The 24,079-nt window shown below is 31.2% G+C and overlaps 1 protein-coding gene and 1 long non-coding RNA gene across 3 annotated transcripts; one reads left to right on the plus strand and one right to left on the minus strand.

The window, feature by feature from the left end:
* Positions 1–412: 412 nt before the first annotated feature.
* LOC114283102 (phytochrome A1) lies at positions 413–9,539 on the minus strand. 2 transcript variants are annotated; one of them, XR_014329331.1, is made up of 6 exons: positions 8,600–9,539; positions 4,594–6,669; positions 3,133–3,949; positions 2,063–2,353; positions 760–1,057; positions 413–545 (listed from the first exon to the last, which is right to left on the minus strand). XR_014329331.1 is itself a non-coding variant. In XM_028225934.2 (5 exons), the coding sequence occupies exons 2-5, from the start codon at positions 6,656–6,658 to the stop codon at positions 847–849; spliced, it is 3,384 nt and encodes a 1,127-aa protein (XP_028081735.2). In that variant the 5' UTR covers positions 6,659–6,669; positions 8,600–9,006; the 3' UTR covers positions 697–846. The 2 variants fall into 2 exon arrangements, 1 of the variants encoding a protein (XP_028081735.2); XM_028225934.2 differs by lacking the exon at positions 413–545 and having other exon boundaries at positions 697–1,057; positions 8,600–9,006.
* Positions 9,540–21,881: 12,342 nt separating this feature from the next.
* On the plus strand, positions 21,882–23,560 carry LOC145790072 (uncharacterized). Its single transcript, XR_014328714.1, has 2 exons — positions 21,882–22,938; positions 23,056–23,560. It is a non-coding gene; the product is annotated as an uncharacterized LOC145790072 (long non-coding RNA).
* The last annotated feature ends 519 nt before the right edge of the window (positions 23,561–24,079 follow it).

Raw genomic sequence — 24,079 nt, forward strand, 5'->3', positions numbered from 1 at the left:
GAATATATATTCAAAACTGAAAAAATAAGTAAATAATAATAATAAAAATAAAAAAACTTATTGAGAAAGCCAGGGAAACACATGACCCTCCTAGTCCAATGTTAGCTCCGCCACTGACCATCCCCACTCTCACCTCCACCATTACAACGGCCATTACAACCATCACTGTCGCCACTATACCACCTCCATTTTTGTCCCACCACCACCACCAAACATAGAAAAATATTTTGTTAAAAAAAAAAAATTCCGAAAAAAATATTTTTGTTAGAAAATATTTTCTACCCAAATAAACAGAAAGTACCACTCCCTTAATAGGAGTGTAGGACACATCAAATGAACACTCCCATTAATTGGTCAAAGTCAATACTTCTGCAATTAATTCTTCCCTGTCCTAGCTATTTCAACAAGAATGTAAAACAGAAAATGTATGAAATATCTCAACATTTAATGTCAATCTGAAATAAAAATTACATATTTACAAATAACAACTCTAAAACAACACAAATGAGACAGAGAGAAAAGAAAACTGCACAATGAGAGTACTACTTAGGCCATGTTTGTTTGGGTGGACATGAGCTTGGGATTGGACTAATAATCCAATAAAATTATTAATCCGATGTTTGGTTAAACAATTAAAGTACGGACTAATTATTTTAAACTTGACTATTAGTTAAGATAGGATACATAATCCAATGGATTCGTAGTCCTAGGACTATTAGTCATGGGAATACTAATCCAGTCCGCCCAAACAAACATGGCCTTAGAGTGGTGTATACTACAGCATTAGCTCTCCCATTCACTTCGACTGTACAGAACAGATTGCTAGTCATTTTCCCTAAAATAATTTCAAACCCGCGGCTTATTAGCCACAGCAAGTTCAACAGATATAATGAAAGTCGACTTTCCTGCTTCCCTCAGATACTGAACGTCGCCGTTCATGAGCTTCACCAATTTTCTGCTTACCAGCAGGCTGATGCCCTCCTCAGATGCATCTGCATCGCCTCCAAACATCTGGCTCAAAAGTTCTTCTGGCATGCCACCTCCAGCATGTGTTATCCTAAATCCAAGAAAATAGTTCTAAGAGGTTGAGTGATTTTGACCAACCTTCTAAGAAATCAGTCTATAAAAGCAAGCCAAAAGCACTACCACTTCATTAATTTACTTGTACAATTATTTATCATTCTTCCTCTATTTTGCATGAATTTCTTAATTAATAAACATCAGCTCTACCATTTTTGTTCCTCGTGGCATAATGTTGGCACAAACCCGCTTGAATGTATCCATTTAATGTTAAATTATGTAATTGTACAAACTGTAAACTAATTTACATAGTAGAACCATTTAGATGAAGTAGTATACACACACTTGAGGTTTGAAATGTGTATTTAAGAGCCTCATGCTAAATAACAATCTACAGGGTTATCGGAGTACATTTGGAGCTAAAAAGCACCAAGACTCCAAGATTGGTGTGGTCTCCTTGTCCGACATTGCGGAGACAGTGTCCATGTGTCTAACACACCACATGGTGTGTCAACGTTTTTAATTATTTATTTTTTGTAGGACATGTTGGGGACGAGTTAGGATACTTTTATAGTTTTTTTTTAATATATAATTTTATAAAGTAAATCTAGAGTCAAAGAAAAATATATGAGAATAAGTAAAAATAAATAAAAATATATCCACATATATCTCTATGTTCTAAATTTATATTCATACACATAGTAAATAAAAATATATAACAAATATATATATTTATATATATTTTATCCCCATTGTGTCTGTGTCCTAATTTTTCGAGAATCATTGTGTCACATATCCGTACCCGTGTCCGTGTCCGTGTGTGTGTCCATGCTTCTTATATTTGGACCACTTATATCTCATTTTCTTTAAATTTTTGTATCCACAATTTCAAAGTAACATTTTCTTATTGAAAACACTATAGTGAAATTCTTTATGCAAATAATCATACCCCACACATAGAAAACTCAGAGGAGGCTAAATGTTGCTTAGCCCTGCATAAGAATAAGAATGACTCAAAGTCTCAGTGTGTTAGTATGCATACCTGAATTCCAAATGCACAAGCTGAACAGATTGTCCTAAACGATCTTTGGTCAAATTAGCAGCAACAACGATCTGGCCTCCATTTGGTGTAAAAGTCACCGACATTAACAAGAAATCGGCTAGGACCTGTTGAAGCCTCAGACTATCTCCATACAGGGTTTCAGACATGGTCTCTTCCGTTAAATTATTAACTATTCTAATACCTTTCCCATTGCTCTTCATTGTTACTTGGCTAATGGAAGCAACCAATACTTCATGAAGAGTAAACTGAACCATCTCAAGATCGGAGTACCTGTCAATATTTGGGACAGAAATGCTAAGGTTAGAACACATAAGGACAAAAATCAACAAATAAACAGAATCGTTCTACCTTGTGGTCCTCTTTATCTTTTCTCACGCATTATGCATTCATAGTTTCTTAGGACCTGCTATGTGGGCAACCACACAAGTCCCAGCAAGTGATACACTTAATTTGGATCGTACACTCCATGTCTTCATGGTGTTTGGATCTTGGATTTGGGGAGGGAAGGGAAAAGAAAAGGGAAGAAAAAAATTAAAAAACTTAACTTATATTTTATTCACATTTCCCCTTTCTGTTCTTTTCCTTCAGAAATCCCTCTTCAAATCCAATATCCAGACGCAACCTAAAGGGTATCTCATTGGAAAAACACTCTTCCAGAGGACAAATAAATGGTTTAATTTTCATATCATAAAGTTCAAATTCAGTTCAGTATACCAAATCGGGAAACTTGAGCAAACTAAGCCAAACATGGAAGAAAATATTATTATAACTCCTTCAATTAATGACACATCCTTTATTTTTGGATTCGTATTTGATCTATTAAGCTCAACAAGAATTTAAAGCTGGTTTTTGTCAGGTTTCAATGTGGAATCCCAGATGTAAGATAAGATAATTTAATATTACCCAATGTAATTAACGACAAAAGCCAAAGCAAAGAGCTGCTGTGATCTCATGTTTATGGGGAATGCATATATGTATATATATATATATATTTTTAATGCAAATGGATAAGAAAATGACTCATTATAGTGAAAAGGGATTTATCATACCCGTCAATGATGGAATCAAGATCTGTGTCATCAAGAATTTTATTCATCTGACTCTGGCACTGGGCACTGGTACACAGAAGCTGTGTCTGTCCTTCTCCCAACTCCGTTCCCTCCATCATTTTCTGAGAAAATATAATCCCAGAGAGGGGATTCCTGATCTGCCTCCTAATATAAGATAATGCTTTTAATCTATTTAATGCAGTTTTCTCTGTCAACCGCTGAACGTGAAGTGCTTGTTGCAACTCTTGACTTGCCAGTTGCAAGAAGCAAAAAGCACCAGTGACAACACCCTCTCTATCCAACTTCTTGCTCACACAAAGAATACACTCTACATACTTCCCACTCCGCGAAAAGAAACCAAAAGCAATCTTTTCTGATTCCTGGCCCGTCATAGCATTGTTTAGTACGATACCAAGGTTTACAAATGCCTCTTGATTCTTGAGGCGACAACATGCCATGTGGGTCCCAAAAACCTCAGATAAAAGCATTTTATCCATAATGTCTTCTCTGTTCCACCCAGATATCTTTTCCATAGCTGGGTTCCACTCACAACACCAGCCAAATTCGTCAGTGCCAAATATTGGAGGGATCAAAGGATTTGGGTCCCGAAGAATAGCCTTGTAATCACCTTCAATTCTGGTGAACTTGTCCATAACGGTCTTCTGGCCAGTAATGTCTTGTGCCACAAAACAGACCCCCACGACATTATCTCCAATGGACCTACTTGCACAAGCATTCACAACTAAGCTGATGGGACCGGAGTCTCTCCTAGATCCGTGTGTTTTGATCTCAAATTGGATACTTTGCTCCTCTTTGCCTGATCAGAAGACAGCACAAGAACAAAATCAAAAATCAAATGCACGTTATGACATAGGTATATAAATTGTATATCCTTTCTTCCAAGCCTTGTGGACAAGGGAATATTTTGAAAATTCTCTTACGTCATAAATATATAAATAAAAAAAAAGGGCATAGCTAGAGCATGAAGCTCCTGCTTAAGCGGGGTCTGGGAATTCTGTTCCTTCATATCCTAATATTTTTAGTTTAAATAGGTTGGCAATACAATATTATGCTTTGCTGGTCTTCTTTGTCAACATAATGAATCTACATAAAAATTGAGATTAGGCTTTATTTGGGCCCGCTTATAAGCCCATTTTGCATAAAAAAAAGCTTCAGGCAATTTGCCATTCATTTCCCACCAAAAAGCCAACTTAAGCCACTTAAAAAAGACGTTAGAAAAGCCAAAAAATCTAAGAATATGCCAAGCAAACTAGCTTTTATAAGCACTAGCTTATTTGAGAGCGTATTTTAAGCCAATAAGTTAGCTTATAAGCTGAGTACCAAAGGAGGCTTAGACATGCTTGTGCTATTGAACAAGTATATAACTAATGCTAAAGAGATAACTAATACTAAAGAGATAACATAGAAATAACTCAAATTAATAATTCCAGTAGGACATACCCTGCAATGCCGCGTATAACATCTTCTTCACAATATCAGCTGAAGAATCTTCCACGACTGAGAGCAAATGCCTCCCAATTGCTTTGTCAACAGGAAGACCAGTTAACTCTGCAATTTTCAAATTCCATCCATTTACCAGCCCATCTACGTCAACTGCCAAGATTGGTACTGTAGCAGTTTCAATCAGACGAACCATCTCACTTGTCACTGCCTCCAGTTCCTGTATCCCTTCAATTTTGAGCTCAGTGAGCCTCATATGGATAGAATCAGTACTTGCATCCATGGCTTGATCATCTTTAAAAGCATTTCTCAAAATAAGCTGCAAGGAGTGAATTGCATCCATCTCATAGTCCTTCCAAGCTACACTTTTCGTTTTCACAACTTCAAGAAAAGCTTTAAACGACAACCTTGGGTGCATCTTCCTACCATCATCCTTCTCACCCGGTTCATGCTTTGCACCACCCCATCGAATTTCTGCAGCAGTATGAGACCTGAACCAGAAGAGCATGTCGTTGGAAGTTATCCTCACACTTGCCATTCCACATACTACATCACCAACAGCAAGAGCCCCTGGGAAACCAGCATCGTACAAACTATCTGTACTTAAACCCGTGGAATCCGTATGGTACTTGGAGAGCCAAGAGATGATGTCAAAAATTTGGAAGTCAGTTGGAGTTATACCCATTTTGTGAATCTTATTTTTGTACACAAGTGCAGCCCCATCACATTTCACGAGGTCCATTACATTCGGGCTCTGTGACACAATACCTAGTGGTGCATCGCTCATAAGCACGTCACACAATAGTGTTTGCGTACGTAGGATATTCTTCTCCACGATCTGATTTTCCAACTCTAATTCCTTGTTGACATGGATAGCAAACACTTGAGCAAGAAACTCACACGCATAACGAAGAGGGAAGGGAACAAACCTTGGAGTTGTGTTATGACAAACCACCAAACCCCAAAGCCTCTTTCTCTTTTGTGGCTGCGAAGAATCAGAGCTCTCTCCTCCCTCTTCGTCCCCATCATTGATTACAACTGCCATAACTAAAGAAGCAATAGAGTTCATGTTCTCCATATACTGTAAATGGCAACTATGTGGTGCTCTAAGGGTTGAACCGCACAAGGTTAGGTCAAATGGAAGCTTATCATCTTGAAGCACCTTCACATGTTTTGCACGACAATCACAGATCATACGGACCTTATTCTTCATGAATAAAAATCGTGCAGCTTGAGGGATATCCGTTGCTGGGTAATGTAAACCAAGATAAGGCTCAAGGCCCGGTTTTGTGATCTCAGACACAACCTCACCGTGATCATCATCATCGTGAAATTTATAAGCCATCACTCTGTCATAACCAGTGAGTTCAAAAACCTCCTGAACCATGGTATCACATAGCCTTTCCATGCTGCCACTTGGCAAAGCCTGCAAGCGAGTAATTGCCTTAGCAGCAAGCTTGTAGGATTGCAACGCTCCGGCAGCAGTCATGGGGACTTCAAAAGGCTTCACGGGTTCAAAATCAATTATCAAACTACCGGTTACTCTATGGACAATTGCATAGAAAGGCTTCCCGGAAGTTTTGCAATGGACTAAAATGGGATTCAAAAGTGAAACCTCACCCAAACCAAGAGCCTTTTGCAATGCAGCCGCGCTAGGGCCAGCAAAGATGGTTCTCATATCGGTTCCAATGCCAAGAGCTGAGTGATCTCCGACACTTGGAACCGTGTGATTAACCATTGTTAGCATTTCAGGAGCATTCTCGCTGTAGGCAATCACTTTGAAAGTCTTCTCATCGAGGGCTAATAAACATCCAAATGGTTGGATCAGCTTGCCTTTTTGTATTTGATTGAGGTAAGCTGTTGTTACTTTGTCAAACCTAGGTTGTTGTTGATCTCCAGTGACTGCTCCAGTAAAAAGTACTGAAGATGAGTAGTTGAATGAACTACCTGACTCCTCAAAATCTGCGTGAAGCTTCGCATCTACGGTGGTCTGAGCTATAATTCTAGCACTGTGTTTTGATCGCCCTGAACTGCCTGAAGACTGGCTAGGTCTTGAAGATGACATATTCACTCAACCTGAAAAGAGAAACACACAAGAGAGAGAGAGAGAGAGAGAGAGAGATGAAGAATTTATAGAGCAGTGATACACGTTTCACATTACCAGAGAAAAGAAAATTGAACAGAGAACAACAAAAAAGAGTTTCAGAATCTATTTTACAAAATATTATAATTTAATAATTTTATTAGCTGTCATTATTATCGTGATCATCATGATCTTCATACTAGAATTCTGGAATTTTATGTGAATATGATTTCTATGATGCACAAATCAAAACATCAGATTTTCATAAAGCCTTTATTAAGATCAGAAAATCCAATAATAATAAGAATCAAATACTCCACCTAATTAAAAGCAACTCATCTTTCTCTTTGACAGAGAAAACTACTAGGAATTAAACTAAATTATGCTTTTAAGTAAATAGCAATTCTATGCAACCAGAAAAAATACTCAGAAAAATGTCTAGAATTTTAAATGGGTGGATCAGATTGATGTAGGGTGTTGTCCACATCACATCAAGTTAAATTTATACCGTACATTCAAATTCTAGGCACTTTTCTACATACATGTCATTTTTGTTAAGCAAGAATTATAACCAAAGCCATAGTTGCTGTTATTTATAGTTACTCACTTTATGAAGTATAACTTCAAAGTAGCTGCAGTATGTAACTATGATATATGGACTGATGTTGGCTCAAATCATTTCGAAAATACACTCCCATAATTATATTTTATTTTAATTTCTTTTTTAGATAATAATACACTAGCACAAACTTCAAAGAAAGAAATACATATTTTGATACAAATAGCTCTTAATATACAATTGTTTCACAGATATGCTAATGCTTATGCAATCAAAACTAAAACTTGTATTAACTAAAACAAGAAAGAAAGAGACGAAGAAAGAAATAAAAAGAAGAAAAAATTTATGTGAATGTGCTTGTTACTTTCTATGATGCTGAAAACATCAGATTTTCTTTAGCTGGTTGTATTCGAAGTATGGATTTTGGTAGGGATTTGAAAAAGAAAGGGAAAAATGTGTGAAATTCTCTTTTCCTTTCCCCTTCCCTTTCCAAATTCCTATCCAAGTCCGTGATTCAAACACTACTTAAAGATTTTATCAAGATCATAAAGCCCAATAACAAGAATCCAACAGTCCACCCAATTAAAGGCTACTCAGCTTCACCTTTGACATAGGAAACTAAGGGGTTTTTTGAGTGTCCTAAATAAGTGCATTGTTTGTTTTTTTGGACTAAAAAATTGAGGAAAAAAATATGGATGTTTGAGTTAACTTTTTAACTTTTTATGAAAAAATGTGTATTAAAAAATTATTAAAATTGGTTTGTAGAGAAAAATTAAGATTGGGAGTTGTACACCTGTAATTGTTGGAATAGTGTTAACTTTTTAACTTTTTAAATAATTTTTTGACTTTTTCTTATCTCACAAACTTGGCCTAATAGTAACTAAACCAAGTTACGCTCTTTAAGTAAAGACCAATACGTAGTCAGAAAAAATATCCATATGAATTTGAAATGTGTGGATCAAATGGCCATACCACACCAAGTTAAATTTATATATCTATGCCATATATTCAAAATTTAGCCACTTTTCTGGGTACATTTGTTAAGGAAGAATTATAACCAAGCCCTAGTTGCTCTGATTCAAAGTTACTCAGTTTATGATATGTAACTTCAAATTAGCTGCACTATGTAACTATGATCTATGGACTGACTGGAGTTTTCTCAAATCATCAGAGGACAAACTCACACAAACTTCAAAGAAAGAAGAACAATTTTGATATAATAGCTCCTAAAATACAATCATTTCAAAGATATGGATACACAATTAAAACTAAAACAAGTAATAAACTAAAACAAGAAAGAAAGAAGAAAAACTTAAAAACCTCAGTGAATATAGATATAGACACATGAGAAAGTGAAATCTAACCTGGGTTTCAGCTTGAAGAGGCCAAAACAGAGAGTGAGTGTCTAATATCAGATCAAAACTTGTGCAAAATGATATACTGAAACAGCATGCAGAGCTAGAAAATAAAAAGGCCAAGTTGGCCAGCAGTAACCCTCAATTCCACCATTGAAAAGCTGAATTCCATTACCCCCAGAATCTCGATCACCACCTCTCTCTCTCTCTCTCTCTCTCTCATCCTTTCAATCACCAAAAATGGGGACCACACCCACACCACCACCTCTGCTCACTCATCAGAAAAATAAAAGAACATTCTCCAATACATAATATTTATTTCCATTAATAGTAAGAGAGAGAGAGAGAGGGATTAGCAAGAAGACATGAGGGTGGTGGTTTTGTTTCCACTTTTTCCATACATAATGGATTAAAGCAGAGAAAAATGTGATTTTGATTAGCTGGTTATACTTTACATTAGCATATACAAATATAAAATTGTATATTAAAATCATTAGTCGGTTGAGTTGGGTTTTTTTAATGAATATATATAGAAGTGGGATCACAAGTGCATACACACTTACCCAATTCTTATCATGATAAACTGTGTGTGTATATAATAAAATATTAGTATATATGCACGAGGTCCCGTTTCTGGGATTTGAGATTTGCACTTGAAACATAGCAAAAAATGGGGATTGAAAAGAAAAGAAAAGAAAAGAGGATTGGGATAAAGAGCCCATGATGGCCATCCTTGGTCGAATAGGAACAAAGAGAGGAGTTGTGGAGTTCACGTGGAGACCTCACTCTTCCCAGACAGATTTCAGGTTGCAGAAGATGGATGACCCAACCAAACCCACATTCTGTTGGGTCAGACTCCCAGATTAACCGACATCTGACCTGACCTGACCTGACCTGACCATGCGCAGGCACAGGACGAGGGAAGGGAAGTCTATCTCTATCATCTCTTAGCACCCAGCTCTAAGACCAAGTTCAATGGAAATTGTTATTATGGTCAAAACATGAATACGAGGGTCAATGGAGACTAGCCTATTATGGGTTGCCTATTTTTACTATTTTGAGAATACGATTAAATGTTATTTTTAATTTTTAATTTATTTTAAGTTATATTTTTTTATATTTTTAATTTTTTTTAAAAAAAAAAGGTTTAAAAAAAATTTAAAAATCAACTTTTAATCATTTTTTTAAAATAATCTTAAAGTTTCGTTTGGGATGTAGATTGACTTGTTGACTATTTTAATTTGAGGCTAAAATAATCTCGTTTAGAATGAGTTTTTTAGTTTTTTTTCTTATTTTTATGAGAAAAAAAATAAAATGATTATTTTGGGATATGATAACTTTTAATATGAGACTAAAATATTTATTTTATCTTTTTGTAACTATTTTACTCCTAACACATCCCTAACCCACATTCCAAACCAAGATTAAAATTGTTAATGTGTAAAATTATTTTTTCAATTGTTATTTTTGCAGAGTCTTTGTTATTAAATCAATTTGGTATTTATAATTATTTTAATTTATTTTGTTTTGTTATAAAAATAGAGTGAAGCACTAATAAATCTTAAAATATGATCTTATGAATTGTTTAGTCTTTTTTTTCTATGAACCCAAAAGTCTCATTAAAGTGGAAATTACAAAAAATGATAGTCACTTATACATTTGGGTTTAATTTTTTAGAGATAAAAATGAGTTTCTTCAAGTGTAAAATTATACATTTGGACAATCTACACTATAGAAGAATTGGATTTTTCTTCCTTCTAGAACAAATCTTACATTACGAACAAAAGCGAAACACTCTAATATAACACTCTAATAATATAATACTCAAATATAACGCAAAAAAATTCATTAGTATACTTTTTTCCCAACGTAACAACATAACACTCCAAAACAACTCTTTAGTGTTCTTTTTCCAAACGTAATATTCTAATGTGACACACAAAAAAAAAACTTCTTAATGTACTTTTTTTCCAAACGTAACAACGCAACACTCCAAAACGATTTCTTAGTATATTTTTTTCAAATGTAATATTCTAATGTAATACACACACACACACACAAAATTCTTAGGGTACCTTTTCTCAAACGTAACAACGTAATACTTTTTTTAAACGTAATACTCAAATGTAACACAAAAAAACATCTTCGTGTACTTTTACCAAACGTAACACTTCTATGTAACATACAAAAAAAATTTCTTAGTGTACATTTATCAAATGTAATACTCCAATCAATGTAATTCCAAACGTAATGTAACACACACAAAAACATAAAATAAAATAAAAATAAAATAAAAGCTACATAGTGTACGTTTCCTAAACATAATACTCATAGTTTGAAATTATATAATTGTTCAAAGCTTACTAAGAAATTTTTGTATTTCTTTTGGAATGGTTATTTTTTTGGAATAGTTTGAAAAATCACACATATTTTTTTAGCGTGTTACATTGAAGTGGTATGTTTAGGAAAAGTATATTAAAGAATTTTTTTTGTATGTTACATTGAAGTATTACACTAAAAAATTTATTTAGATTATTATATTAGAGTGCTACATTTGGGAAAAAAAAATACACTATTTTTTTTTATTTTTTTGGAGTATTACATTAAAGTGTTGCAGTTTCAAAATTACACATTTGCTTAATGCTTATTAAGGAATTTTTGTACTCATTTAGAAATGTTTGAAGAATCCTATATTTCAAGTCATTTTTGTACTTTTTAAAAAAAAAAATTGCAAATAAAAAAGATTCTCATATAAAAATTTATCCTAAATTTGATTCCCATAAATTGTGTATCTTACCTTTCTAAAATATATATATATATATATAATGGAAATAAGGGTATGACCGTAAATCTAATTTATAAATAATATATTAAATCTACATTTTCAAAATTAATGGGACTAATTGGTCTATAAAAAAATTCGTGGGACTAAATGGATCACCATTTTTGAATATGGGATTTATAGGTAAATTTTCCATAAATATAGATCTCAAATATATTTTTAAAAATAAATTATATATTTTTTTAGATCAATGTAATAAAATAAAAATATTATGATTATTGGATTAATTTAATTTTTATAGATAATATACACAAAGGATATGTAAAATGAATGGTTTGGATCATTCAAAAAAGCTCCCTAAGTCCCTCAAGTTTTCTTTTAAGTTTATATTTGAATTTAAAAAAAACTCAACATTTGCGTTGTGTTTGGTTGAAAAATTTTGGAAGAGATTTGGAAAGGAAAGAGAAAAGATAGATAAAATGTAACTATACCTATATTTTATTTAGTTTCACACACTTTTTCTTATTTTTTTTCCAAATTACTTCTCAAATTTCTTAACCAAACACAACGTTACTAAATTACAACCATTTGATCCCAACAAGAAGTTTCAATGTCATATTAAAAGAGTTATTATAAAATTGTTAAATTTTGCATCAAATGTAGCACAATATTTGACACAACCCTAAATTATGACTAGAGTTTTTATCTCTTTATCTTTCATAATAAGATTTACAAATGACATTTTAATTTAATTTTTTGTAAAAAAAAATAATAAATAAATAAATAAATAATTAAAAAAAATGTCGAATGCACCATTATTGTTAAAATTTGACAATTTTTTTTTTTAGGAACTGATATTCTTTATACTATAGCATTACCAAAATTTAACTTATATTTAGTTGCTCGAATGGTTCTCTTGTTTGGTGTATCTAGGGCTGAGTAAGGAATCTGTAAAATCCGTAATTCGATCCAGTCCAATCTAATCCAGTAGGTTTGGATTGGTTTTTTGAATCCGTAGTTCGGTTCTGGATTGAAAAATTAAAAATCCATAGTTCACGGATTGGTTTCGAATTGAACCCCACGGTTCCGGATTCGAACCGATCCGGACCGTATACAAATAGTCTATATTTTTAGTATACACCCTCTTGCATAGTATCTTCTCTTATTTCATATAAAACTTAAATACAAACCTAAACTTGCATAGTATCTTCTTTTATTACTTTTGTTTGCTAGTTTTTAGTGTTAATTTGTAATGATCTAAATACTTATGGTAGAACTAGTTTTCTTGTGGTTGTTTAAATTCTTGAACAATTTGTCGCTATTACGAAAAAATATGTTGCTATTGTGAAACTAATATGGTGCTATATTTATATTTTTATGAAATTAAAGTGTTACATATATATTTTTTATTATTTAATTATGTAAATCTGTGGTCCTAAACCGATCCAATCCGTGTTTAAATAGATTGGTTCGGATTGGTTCCACGATTTAAACGGATTGGATTGGTTCCAATTTTTCAGGATCCATAGATAATGGATTGGTCCTGATTTTACTCCAATCCGGACCATGCTCACCCCTAGGTGTATCCTTAAGGTGTGTGTGTTTTAAAGGATTAGGGGACTAATAGTCTATTATTTGTTTGAAAAATTTTGCTCCGGAATAATAGTCTCCCGGACTATTAGTCCCACAAATATGGGACTATCCTATCCCATGGGAGGGGGGATAGAAACCAAGGGATAACTCATCCCATGTGATTAGACAATGAAATTACATTTTTTCCCTATAGTATTTAATTACATATTATATTTAGTAAAATTCAAAAAAAAAATTAAATGTCTCAATTTGAAAATAAAATTATTTTATTTAATTTTTATTTTTGTTTTATTTATTTAAGTTTTTAAAATATTTTTTTATAGATATTTTATTGATGTTTTATTTTAAATTTTTGTTTATATTTTATTTAATTTCATTATTTAAATTTTAATAGATGTTTTATTTTATATCATTATTTAATTATTATTATTATTTAAAATAAATTTATTTAAAATTTTAATTAAAAAAATAACATATATTTTTATTTATATTTAATTTATTTAATTTTTTAAAAATAAATTTATTTAATTGTGCAAAAATAAAATAAAATAATTTTTTATTTAATCTAGCTAAAAATAATTAAAATATTAAAGGGGTTGTTTGGGATGACCTAAATACGTGCACTTTTTGTCTTTTTACGAAAAGATGTGCAGAAAAGTAGAGAAGTGATGTGATGGAAAAAAGATAAAAAGATAAAAAGATGGATTATTTTTGGATTGCCAAACTTGGTCTTAATATTGCTATTACTTAGTAAATAATTAAAAATGATAAAATAATCATTTGAGTATTTATCTTTCTCCATAATATCCCAAACAAACATTGGATAACTAAAAATAGTCCAATCCAGACATCTAATCCCATGACTAAACAAACATAGGATACAAATTCAGTCCAATCAAATAGCCCCGAGACAATGTATCCCAGGACTAATAGTCCGATGGATTACAATCACCCATTATCTAGTCCGTCCAAACAAACACACCCATTGCATTCTGAGAATTCGGATGAGAGTGTTTGACACAATTTCTTTTATAATTTGTTAGATAGAAATCATTTGAACAAATTTTTTCTTTTTTTGACTTTCTCAAAATTAGGGAGAAGTGTTTTTAATTTTTACTTTCTGATTATTAATTTTCAGCTCAAGAAAAATTATACTAAATAGGCCCACTATATGAATTGTCATAACTATATTTTAACAATTATTGTGTTTTATTGATGAGAAAATTTTATAATACACAATAAAAAATGAGTATATTATATGCCCAATTACAACATTTTGTGGTTTTAATTAGTTGTGATATTAGTTATAATATATTGTGATATTGATTGCAACTTATAACTTATTATAGTTGTTATTTTAGTTATAACGAAAGAGATATCAAAATCACAAAATATTATAACTTAAATACCGTACACCCCAATATAAGAGTGTGTATTGTAGAAACTCTCTCAATGGAATTTTCATTGAAATTATCAAATTTTTGCATTGCTATTATAATATCAAATTTTGACATTGTCATCAACGTGTAAATGTTATTGATAGGGACCCAATAGTGATTTAAATCATAAAATGTAAGATTGTTGTGTCAAAAATACGCATGTATTAAAGTATGATTGCAATGTTTTGATATTTTGGTATTATATTATAGTTAAAATTTGACAATATCTCTTATAATATTGGTTGATCCAAGAATAAAAACCTAATCCAGACTAAATGTTTAAGAAAAATTTCACTCTTGTAGTATTAGTATGTTCTAAAAATAAAGGTTCAATTTAACTAATTTAAATTCACAATCTAAATTAAAGATCCTTACAAATTATGTGTAACATTTAATAATTTTGTACCTAAAAATGTCATAATAGTGACATTTGACTGATATTGTAATTGGTTTAATTTTTATTTGATATTACAATTTTCTATTTTGTTTATTTTTTTCCCCCCTAGATTGGGTGATTTTGTAGATTGAACTTTGCTAAATTACAAAGGGCTATTTTGGGAAGATGATTACTTTTAACTCATTTTTGGTCATATTATCTCTCACATTTTTTCAAAAAAAAGTCAAAAAAATTAAAAAGTCAATTTTTAACTATCTTTTCAAAATAATCCAAAGAAAACAAGACTACATTTTATCTTTTTAAGTTTTGTAATAATTTTTTTCATGCCTCAATTTGTACAAGTAAATTTTCTCAGTAAGTACGAGAGTTCTACAGTAGGAGGTATTCCTGTTTATGTGCTTTCATGGAGAGAGTACACTGGAATCATTCCAACCCCTTTTGGCCTTTGTTTGGCAATTTGGGTCGGGTTAGGTTGGGTTTGAGGCTATTTTACAAAAATGTAAAATAGATTTTTTTGACCTAATAAGATAAAACATGACATCCAACTCATAATCATTACATTATTTCTCTCACAAAAATTAAAAAAACCGTAAATCACATTCCAAACGAGACTTTTTAGTCTCAGTCTAAAATAGTCAAAAAGTTAAAAAGTCAAAAAGTCAACCCATTTTCCAACGAACTGATCGAGTATTAAAGGACCAAAAAAGGTCTAGCTAATCAATTGATCGAAAACAAGATATATTTTTAAGTGCTTATTATTTTACATATATAAGTAGGTTAAATTGCATTTTGCATTCTTGTACTTTGCACCAAATTTTACTTTGATCCCTACACATGAAATTATAACAGTCAACCCTCTGTACTTTTAGTTAAATCTCACTTTGGTCCCTGCACATAAAATTGTAACAGTCAATCCCTCTATACTTTTGGTAAAATCTCACTTTAGTCCATATACAAGTGTCAATGTTCCCTTTCTGTTACTCATTTTTTTAAATATTTAACAGAATCTAATCATGTGGTAAGAATGTGATTACAACATGAGTGTAAGAAAGGAAAATCATCCATATTTTTCACCATTACACACTTTGTCCCAAAATTTACATCAAAATATGATTGTATTAGGTTAAAACAAAACGCATATTATAAACAATTAAGAAGATGAATTAGGGTTTTGCATAAATTAGAATGACGAAATTCTATTTTTCACGATAACATTGTTTTCTGTCTATTTATCTTGCTTTATGTTTGATTTCTTTGTCACATATTTTTTTTTTATTTCAAAAAATCTATTTTCTTACCTTTTCATCCTAATTTTTACCATACAAACATATATATATATATATATATATTATATAACTTTCATATGCTTATTACATAGGACAAAGTATATTGGTGGAAAACATAGATAATTTTTCTCTTTTGTTCTCATTTTGTAATCACATTTTTGTCATATGACTAGATTTTGTTAAAGATTTAAAAATAAAATAACAAAAGATGGATATTGACACTTGTATATGGGATCAAAGTGAGATTTGAGTAAAAGAGTAAGGGGTTGACTGTCACAATCTTATACGTAAGAACCAAAATGAGATTTGACCAAAAGTTTAAGAGGTTGATTATCATAATTTTATATATAGGGGCTAAAATGAAATTTTGTACAAAATACAAAGATATAAAGTGTAATTTACCATATACATGTATATATATGTATATTTTTCAGTCAGTTTGCCCTTCATTTTTTTTTTTTTTTTTTTTTTGAACGGAATTTTGCCCTTCATTTGTTCCTCATTTAATCCTTTTTTCCTCTTTTACCTGGCACCCTTTGCCTCTTTTACCTGGCACCCTAAAGCCCATCCCCAACAACAACCTAGCAAAATCATGAATTTTCTCTGCTAAAAGATAAAGGAAAAAGGAAAAAGGAAAAAATAAAATTTTTAATTTCTCACTTGTTTTTATGAGTGACGTAAAATATTAAAAAAAAATATGAAATATTAGATATTTAAAGTAATCTTTGAATATTACTATTCAAGTAAAAGATAAGGATAAATTACACTGACACCCCTTAAAGTTTGTTTTTAATACAAATATTTCTTTCACGTTTTGAAAATTATATTCTTCTCCTCAAGGTTTAAATTTTCATTACAATTTAATTCTTCTTATTAGTCAATCATTAAGTCAACTAAGGGGGAAAAAAATGATATACGAAATTAATTTTTTTAAATACCTATTTTACTTTTGTTTATATATATAAAATTGACAAACAATTTACCGTTTAAGAAAATTTTATATGCCTCCGTCATGGCCTTTGGTTATGACTTATTATTGTATTAGTTATAATCAAAAGGTATTTGGTTATAACTATTTTTTTTAGTTATGATTAAAAATGATCTAATTATAATATTTGTGATAATTAACACCACAAAATCTTGTGTAACATAGCATTACCTAAATGTTTAATAGTATAATAATATATGTATTAAATGAATTTTTGTCATTTCTTACGGATTTTCTTTACTCATCTACTAATATTATTATTTTTAAGTGTTTTTTAATAAGAGTAAAATAGGCATTTAAAAAAATTCATTTCTTATATTAGTTTTTGCGTTGGTTGACTTAACGAAAGGATTAAATTTTAATAGAAGTTTAAACTTAGGGATGGGATATAATTTCTAGAATGTGATGGAGGTATTTGTATTAAAGACAAAGCTCAAGAAATGTCTGTGTAATTTATCCAAAAGTTTAAAACTATGTAATTTATCCAAAAGTTTAAAGAAAGTACTATTCACCCTATTTGGTTTAAGTTTTCAGAATTCACTTTTCATAAAATTCTACTTTTTCATTTTTTCGTATTTGTTTGTTTTCACTGAGTTTTTTTAATATTTTAAATAATTTTTTTTTTAATTTTTAAACATGCTTAACATAAATACACTTAAAAGTATAACATTTGTGAAAAAAATCTTTAAAAAATTCATTAAATACCAAAATTACAAAAAAATACAAAAAATCAGTACATGTTTTGTAGTTTTGTGTGTTTATTAATTTTTTAAAATATTTTTTCATAAATATTTTACTATTTACATATATCTAAGAAAAGTGCATCTAAAAAAGTTTTAAAAAATTACTTAAAATTTTAAAAATATTCACTAAAAAAAATATGAAAAACGGAAAAACTCAATTTCTAGAAAACTAAATTTAGAAAACTAAAACCAAACACACTGATAAACGTTTTGTTTGGGAAGAACTTTTTTAGTCTGATTTTTTTACTATTTTAACTTGGCTAAAAAGGTTTTATTTGGGTTAAACTTTTGATTTTTTTTTAAAATTTTATGAGAGAAAAAAAAAATGATCATGATTTGAATATGATATTTTATTTTATTAATTTTTTTAATCTATTTTATCTTTTAATGAGCCAATTCCAACCACGTTGCCAAAGGAGGTCTAAGTTGCTAGCAAAGGGGAATATCTAATCTGTTAAAGATTATCCGAGTCTGATTAAAATATATTGAGTGCAACAGTTACACTATCGCATGTGGTATTATTGGGTTAATAAAAAATCACAAATAAAAATTAAGGAACAATTATCTCTTAGTAACCTAATAATATTATGATCTGTACTATAAATAAAAATGACTCATTAAATAGTAATGTTGTCACCTAATATGGTGGTTAATACTTACGGTTGACTGACAAAATTAAACTTGGGGAGAAATTGCTGGGCTTGTTTGGTTTGTTTTTAGAAGCGTTGTTTTTGAAATTTTTTTAAAAAAATTTGTTTAGTTTGTGATTTTTCTCAAAAAAAATTCAAAATCACTCTCTTTTGCACATCAATCAATCACTTTTTCTCTTACACACATCTACTTAATTACAACAAAATATCAAATTATTCCAAACTTTCCCAAACTACTTTCAAAATATATAACCAAACAAACCAAAAAAATTTTTAAACTCTCTCTCCATTTTTTTTTTTTGAAAATCACTCTTTCAAAAGCAAACCAAACACACCCGTTATCTCTTACCTTTTTTTATACAAAACATTCACTACAAGAAAACACATTTTTGGCGACCACTTTTGGCTACCAAAACAAATTTAGTCGCCAAAAGTGTGGGAATTGGCTACCACAATTAATTTTAGTTGGCAAAAGTCATCTTCTTAGCTACTAATTTTTTTTCGTAGGGGAATGTTGATTATTGGCGACTACAAAAAGTTTAGTAGCTAAAAATATTACAATTTGCGACTGAAAAAAAATTTAGTAGCTAAAAATATTACAATTGGCGACTAAAAGAAATTTAGTCGGCAAAACTGCCAGAAATTGGCGACGAAAAGTAAATTTAGTCGCCGTAGGTATAGATTTGGCTACTAAAACCTTTAGTCGGCAAATGTAAAATAAAAAATTAATTTTGAGCTTTGGCGACTAATAGTTTAGTCGCCAAAAGTTAATTTTTAGCGACGAAAAATAAATTTAGTCGCCGTAGGTATAGATTTGGCTACTAAAACCTTTAGTCGGCAAATGTAAAATAAAAAATTAATTTTTATCTTTGGCGACAAATAGTTTAGTCGCCAAAAGTTGATTTTCAGCGACAAAAAATAAATTTAGTCGCCGTAGGTATAGATTTGGCTACTAAAGCCTTTAGTTGGCAAATGTAATATTAAAAAATTAATTTTTATCTTTGGCGACTAATATTTTAGTCGCCAAAAGTTAAAATATTTGGAGGGAGCTATTTTAAATTTTAAAGGGATTTGAAAAATTAATTGGCGACTAAAAAGTTTTAGTCGCTAATGGTGTAATATATATAAATATATATAGCATTCGCTCCTGTTCTCTGTTTATTCTCCTTCACCACACGAAACCTCACCCCACTTTACATGACCACAGACCACCGCCACTGCCTCAGATGGCAACAACCACTGCCGCAGATCGCCGCCGCCACTGCCACCTCTGCCGATCGCCATCGCCATTGCTGCAGAGCACAGGTTCTCTCTCTCTCTCTCTCTCTCTCTCTCTCTCTCTGCGCGCTCGCTCTCGCTCTCTTGCTCTCTTTCGATCGAGCTGTGTCTCTGTGGTACAACTTAAATTCTTAATTTCTCAAAAACAAAATATAAGAACTTGGGTCAATTGAAACCCCGATCAATTTATATGACAATGTTGTTTTCACAATTTGCCCTAATTTATATGATAATGCTGTTTACACAGGTTGGCCTTACTAATATATATATATATATATATTATTGAACTTTGTAAATAAATTACTTACAAGAATATATGCATGAGTAGCTAAGAGTGTGGAAAGACTAAAATGTGATACATTGGTAGCAGTGTTTGGTCTCTATCTGGTTTACTGAAATGCAGGTAAAGTAGTGTTTGGTTTACTGAAATGATTATAAATAGGAATAGAATATATGAGGCTCGAGCTGTGTCTCTATCTCCCTTCCTCTATTTCTTTCAATCTTGACAGGCCAGATTTCTTCAAGTTGTTTTTTGTTCACATCTACATTTTTTTTGCTCACCAACTGTTCGACATTTGGTCTGTGACATGTAGAAATGAATTGTTTAAGTATATATGGACCCCAAAGCATCTCTAGTTTGCTCACCAACTGTTTGACAATTTATTTGTGATACATAGGAATGATCTGCTGGAGCAATTTTAATTGTGTAGTTTTGTGGATTTTTGTTAATTGTTTCTATTGATACTAATGTCCTCGATAGTAATTTGCTGGAGCAATTTTCTGCTGGCAAGATTGATGCAAATGGTTGAGCAATTTTTTGCTGGCAATTTTAATCTGCTTGATAGTAATCTGTTGGAGCAATCTATTGATACCAATGCTCTGTTTGAAAATTGGTTTGTGATGCATAGTAATTTGCTGAATTTTTGTGATGCATAGGATTTTTTTGAAGATGAACAAGTTCTATACTTTTAGTCAGCAGATTCGACCTTCATTTCATTACACTTTTGGCCACAAGAGATGAAGGAGATAGGTCAAAAATGAAGAGAAGGCTGGAGGAGACGAACAAGTTCACATCTTCATTTCATTATTGTGTTTGGTATGCAATTAGGTGCTAAGCTTTCCTTTGTTCTTTCTTTACACTACCATTGAGAAGATGCTCATTTTTCTTTCAATTCCTAGATGATGAAGAACAAGAAACCAGCTAAGCTCCTAATGAGGCTACTAGGCACTGTTTTTTTCTTTTTCTTTTTTCTCTATACAAAAACCTATGTTAGTTAAACCTATGTTATGTAATAACTGTATTAATGTGTTTTCTATCCAAACTCGGATCGGATAGATATTAGTTGTTGCTGTAAAGTGAGAAAATTAGAAAGATTAAGAAAGACAAAATACTTAAACTTAAGAAGGACAAAGTGTAGTTTACTCTTTTAAATATTATATGTTGACATAAACATTTAGTAAGAAAGTCTAATAACATATTAATATATGCATACAACAAACTGTTTAAGAGTACATTTTAAACTCATCCTAATAATCTAAACACAACTGTGCTTGAAATAGGGTCTAATCTAAACACAACTGTGTTGGATGATTTATTAATAGCAGAGGATGAAATGATTGATAACCATAGAGATGTGGACAGCAAAGTAGGTTTATTTTCTGTAAGGTTGTCATAGGTTTTCTATTATTTAGATGGTTTTATATATATTCTATCAACATAATTGTTGAATTAATCATTGAGAAATGAGTTATAATTGATAATGTAAATAGAGTCTTAATGCTCAAATGACTAACGGCATTCATGGCAAGGTAATATGCGAAGTGCTTTATGTATCATTCAATTTGGATTTACCTGTGGAATGGAGTCCATGTTTTGATCTGTACAAGGAGTGTTATTATGTATTATAATACTAGTGAACTAATCAAGAAGGAAAAAGATTTTTATTTTTTAATAGAAAAAAAACTTACTGATGCATAGTCTCCTCCTGACTATTAATGCTTACTGTTAATTTTCTAGTCAGATACATTATATGTTTGGTTCCAGTTGGCTTGCATTGCCTGATTGAATTTTGAATGTCATTAAATTTTGCAGCAATCTCTATTCATGGTTTCATGCCACAACTATTCATGGAGATAGGACACAGCAGGTGAGTTGGTCACTGGTCACATTATTTCCACGACCATTGGTGGCAAAAGTGGAGAACCCAAACAGGTAATACTACCTTCTTGAATACCCTTTTGACTTGCTCTGAACAAGTTGAGGCTTGAAGAGTAATGAGATTTGTTGTTGAGGCTTGAAGAAAGTCCCTCATCAACAGTTTGGGGTGGGAAAATAACTGGAATCAAGTTTGGTTTGCCTACTTGTCAGGAAATTGTAAGCATAATCTCTTTTTTGGCGTTATTTGTTCAGGAAAATAACTGGAATCAAGTTTGATTATCACTAGGGATTTTGAAACTTTTTTTTTGCTTCTTTTCTTTTCTTTTCTTATCTTTTCAATTTGAATAAAGAATTCCTATCTTATCCTATTTTTGAAACTCATGTTGTTAGGGTGGGGCTTGGTAATGCCCTGTTTTCTGTCTATCCATGTTTTTGTTCTTTTGTCTTTGTTTTTGCATAAAACAAAATAAAAAACAACATTTGGTACATCATACATGTGTTTTTAAAAATATAAAACGAGATTAAGAAAACATGTTCAGTGAGTGGAGGGAGGAGGTAGTGGTCCGAGGGATAACACAGGAGATAGGGAATGAAAAATTGTTTTGAAAATAATATTTTTTCTTCAGATTTTGAAATTGAAAATTGTTGTCTTTTTTTTGGAAACTAAAACAGTTCTCAGATGTGTTTTTTCATTTATAGTTTTAAAAATTCTTAAAAAAAAAAACTGGGCCCTAGAAGATTTGAGTCCTAATATTGTTCCAGACTTATTTTAGATCTTGCGATGGATGTAAACCTCCTTCCGAACAAATTGTCCTACAATTGGCATTTGATTAAGTGCAACTTTGGATCTTGTGACCATTCTGGTTGAATAAGTTGGTATGATTCCTTTTATTTATTTTTTTGTTAGTGCACATCATCCAATAGTGATTTCCCTATAAGCCATGCTAGTCAGTTTTCAAATTCGTTCCTTGGTTTGCCGCTTGAATCTGGAAAATGTGAATCATGTAGTGCTGCGGAACCCGGGACATGCGAAGGTATTTTTCATGTTTTAATCCTTTTTATTTTCTGATTACACTGAGAAGTTTGAATGGTCATGACCGCTAGACACATTGAAGTATTGCTAAAGTTTTGTTCATTTTTTTACCTTTCAGGTCACTTTGGGTATATAGAATTACCAATTCCAGTATATCATCCTTCCCATGTGAGCGAACTAAAGCGGTTGTTGAGCCTGGTTTGCTTTAAGTGCTTGAAGTTGAGAAGTGGGAAGGTAATGGATATGTTTATAGAAGGCTCCACGTAAAATCTATTTGTCATAAGTAATTAAATCCTTTTGCTATCTTGATTGAGAGGGTAGCAGATTATTGTGTTGTGTTATGGTAAGAATTTGAAGCTCTCGGTGATTATAGATCATTCTGCCATAATATATCCTATATTTGATTATTTAATAAAGGAAGTTGGTAGACATTTGAGTGTGGTCACATATGTGGTGGCCCTTTTCTAAAAGTGTTGTGTGAATATCATTATTTTTCTATTGTTTCTCTGAGACATTTAATTTTATAAATTGTTTCTCTCTCCTTATTTTAACTAAAATGTAGAGTTAATTTGTGGAACTGATATCTCAACATAGAAGTGTTATATGTAAGAATATCTATGTCATTAACAGGGAAAGCTTTTAAGCCTTCTTAACATTTTATAGGCACCAAACTAATGAATTTTATTGAAGCTGCAATGAAGATTGAAGTATTTGTAATTTGTGATGCATTAAAACTAGTTGATTTAGATTGTCTTTTTTTTTTTTTTTTTTTTTTTTTTTGGGGTAATGGTTTAGTATTAAAATTTAAAATTTTATGAATATATATAAATTCATTAACAATATAAGAGAGTTACATTGCTTCAAATCTAAATGTAATGTTAGAAATCATACTTTCCTATCCTCTTTTTTATTTTCAATTTCAATTAATTGAAGCACAAAGCAATACACTTTCTGAAAAATCTATTTAGTTGGGTTTTAAATCAATCTGCATATCATAGATGACTGCCTATGTGTTTCCATGATAACCCAAAAAATAATAAAATAAAAACCAAACAACTGACATTGTTTATGAATGGGAATTGAAGAAGCAGGCCATCAATTTCCTTCTTTGCATTGTTGATGGAAATGTCTCCGATGAATAT

Source organism: Camellia sinensis, chromosome 5, assembly GCF_055761805.1.
Source record: "Camellia sinensis isolate YWXY chromosome 5, ASM5576180v1, whole genome shotgun sequence".
NCBI lineage: Eukaryota > Viridiplantae > Streptophyta > Magnoliopsida > Ericales > Theaceae > Camellia > Camellia sinensis.

Coding starts and splice junctions, on each gene's coding strand:
- LOC114283102 (XM_028225934.2), bottom strand. CDS start 6,658: ATGTCATCTTCAAGACCTAGCCAGTCTTCAGGCAGTTCAGGGCGATCA. Junction 3,950..4,593: donor GTTATACGCGGCATTGCAGG/GTATGTCCTACT, acceptor TCTTCTGATCAG/GCAAAGAGGAGCAAAGTATC. Junction 1,058..2,062: donor CTTGTGCATTTGGAATTCAG/GTATGCATACTA, acceptor TCTTGGATTTAG/GATAACACATGCTGGAGGTG.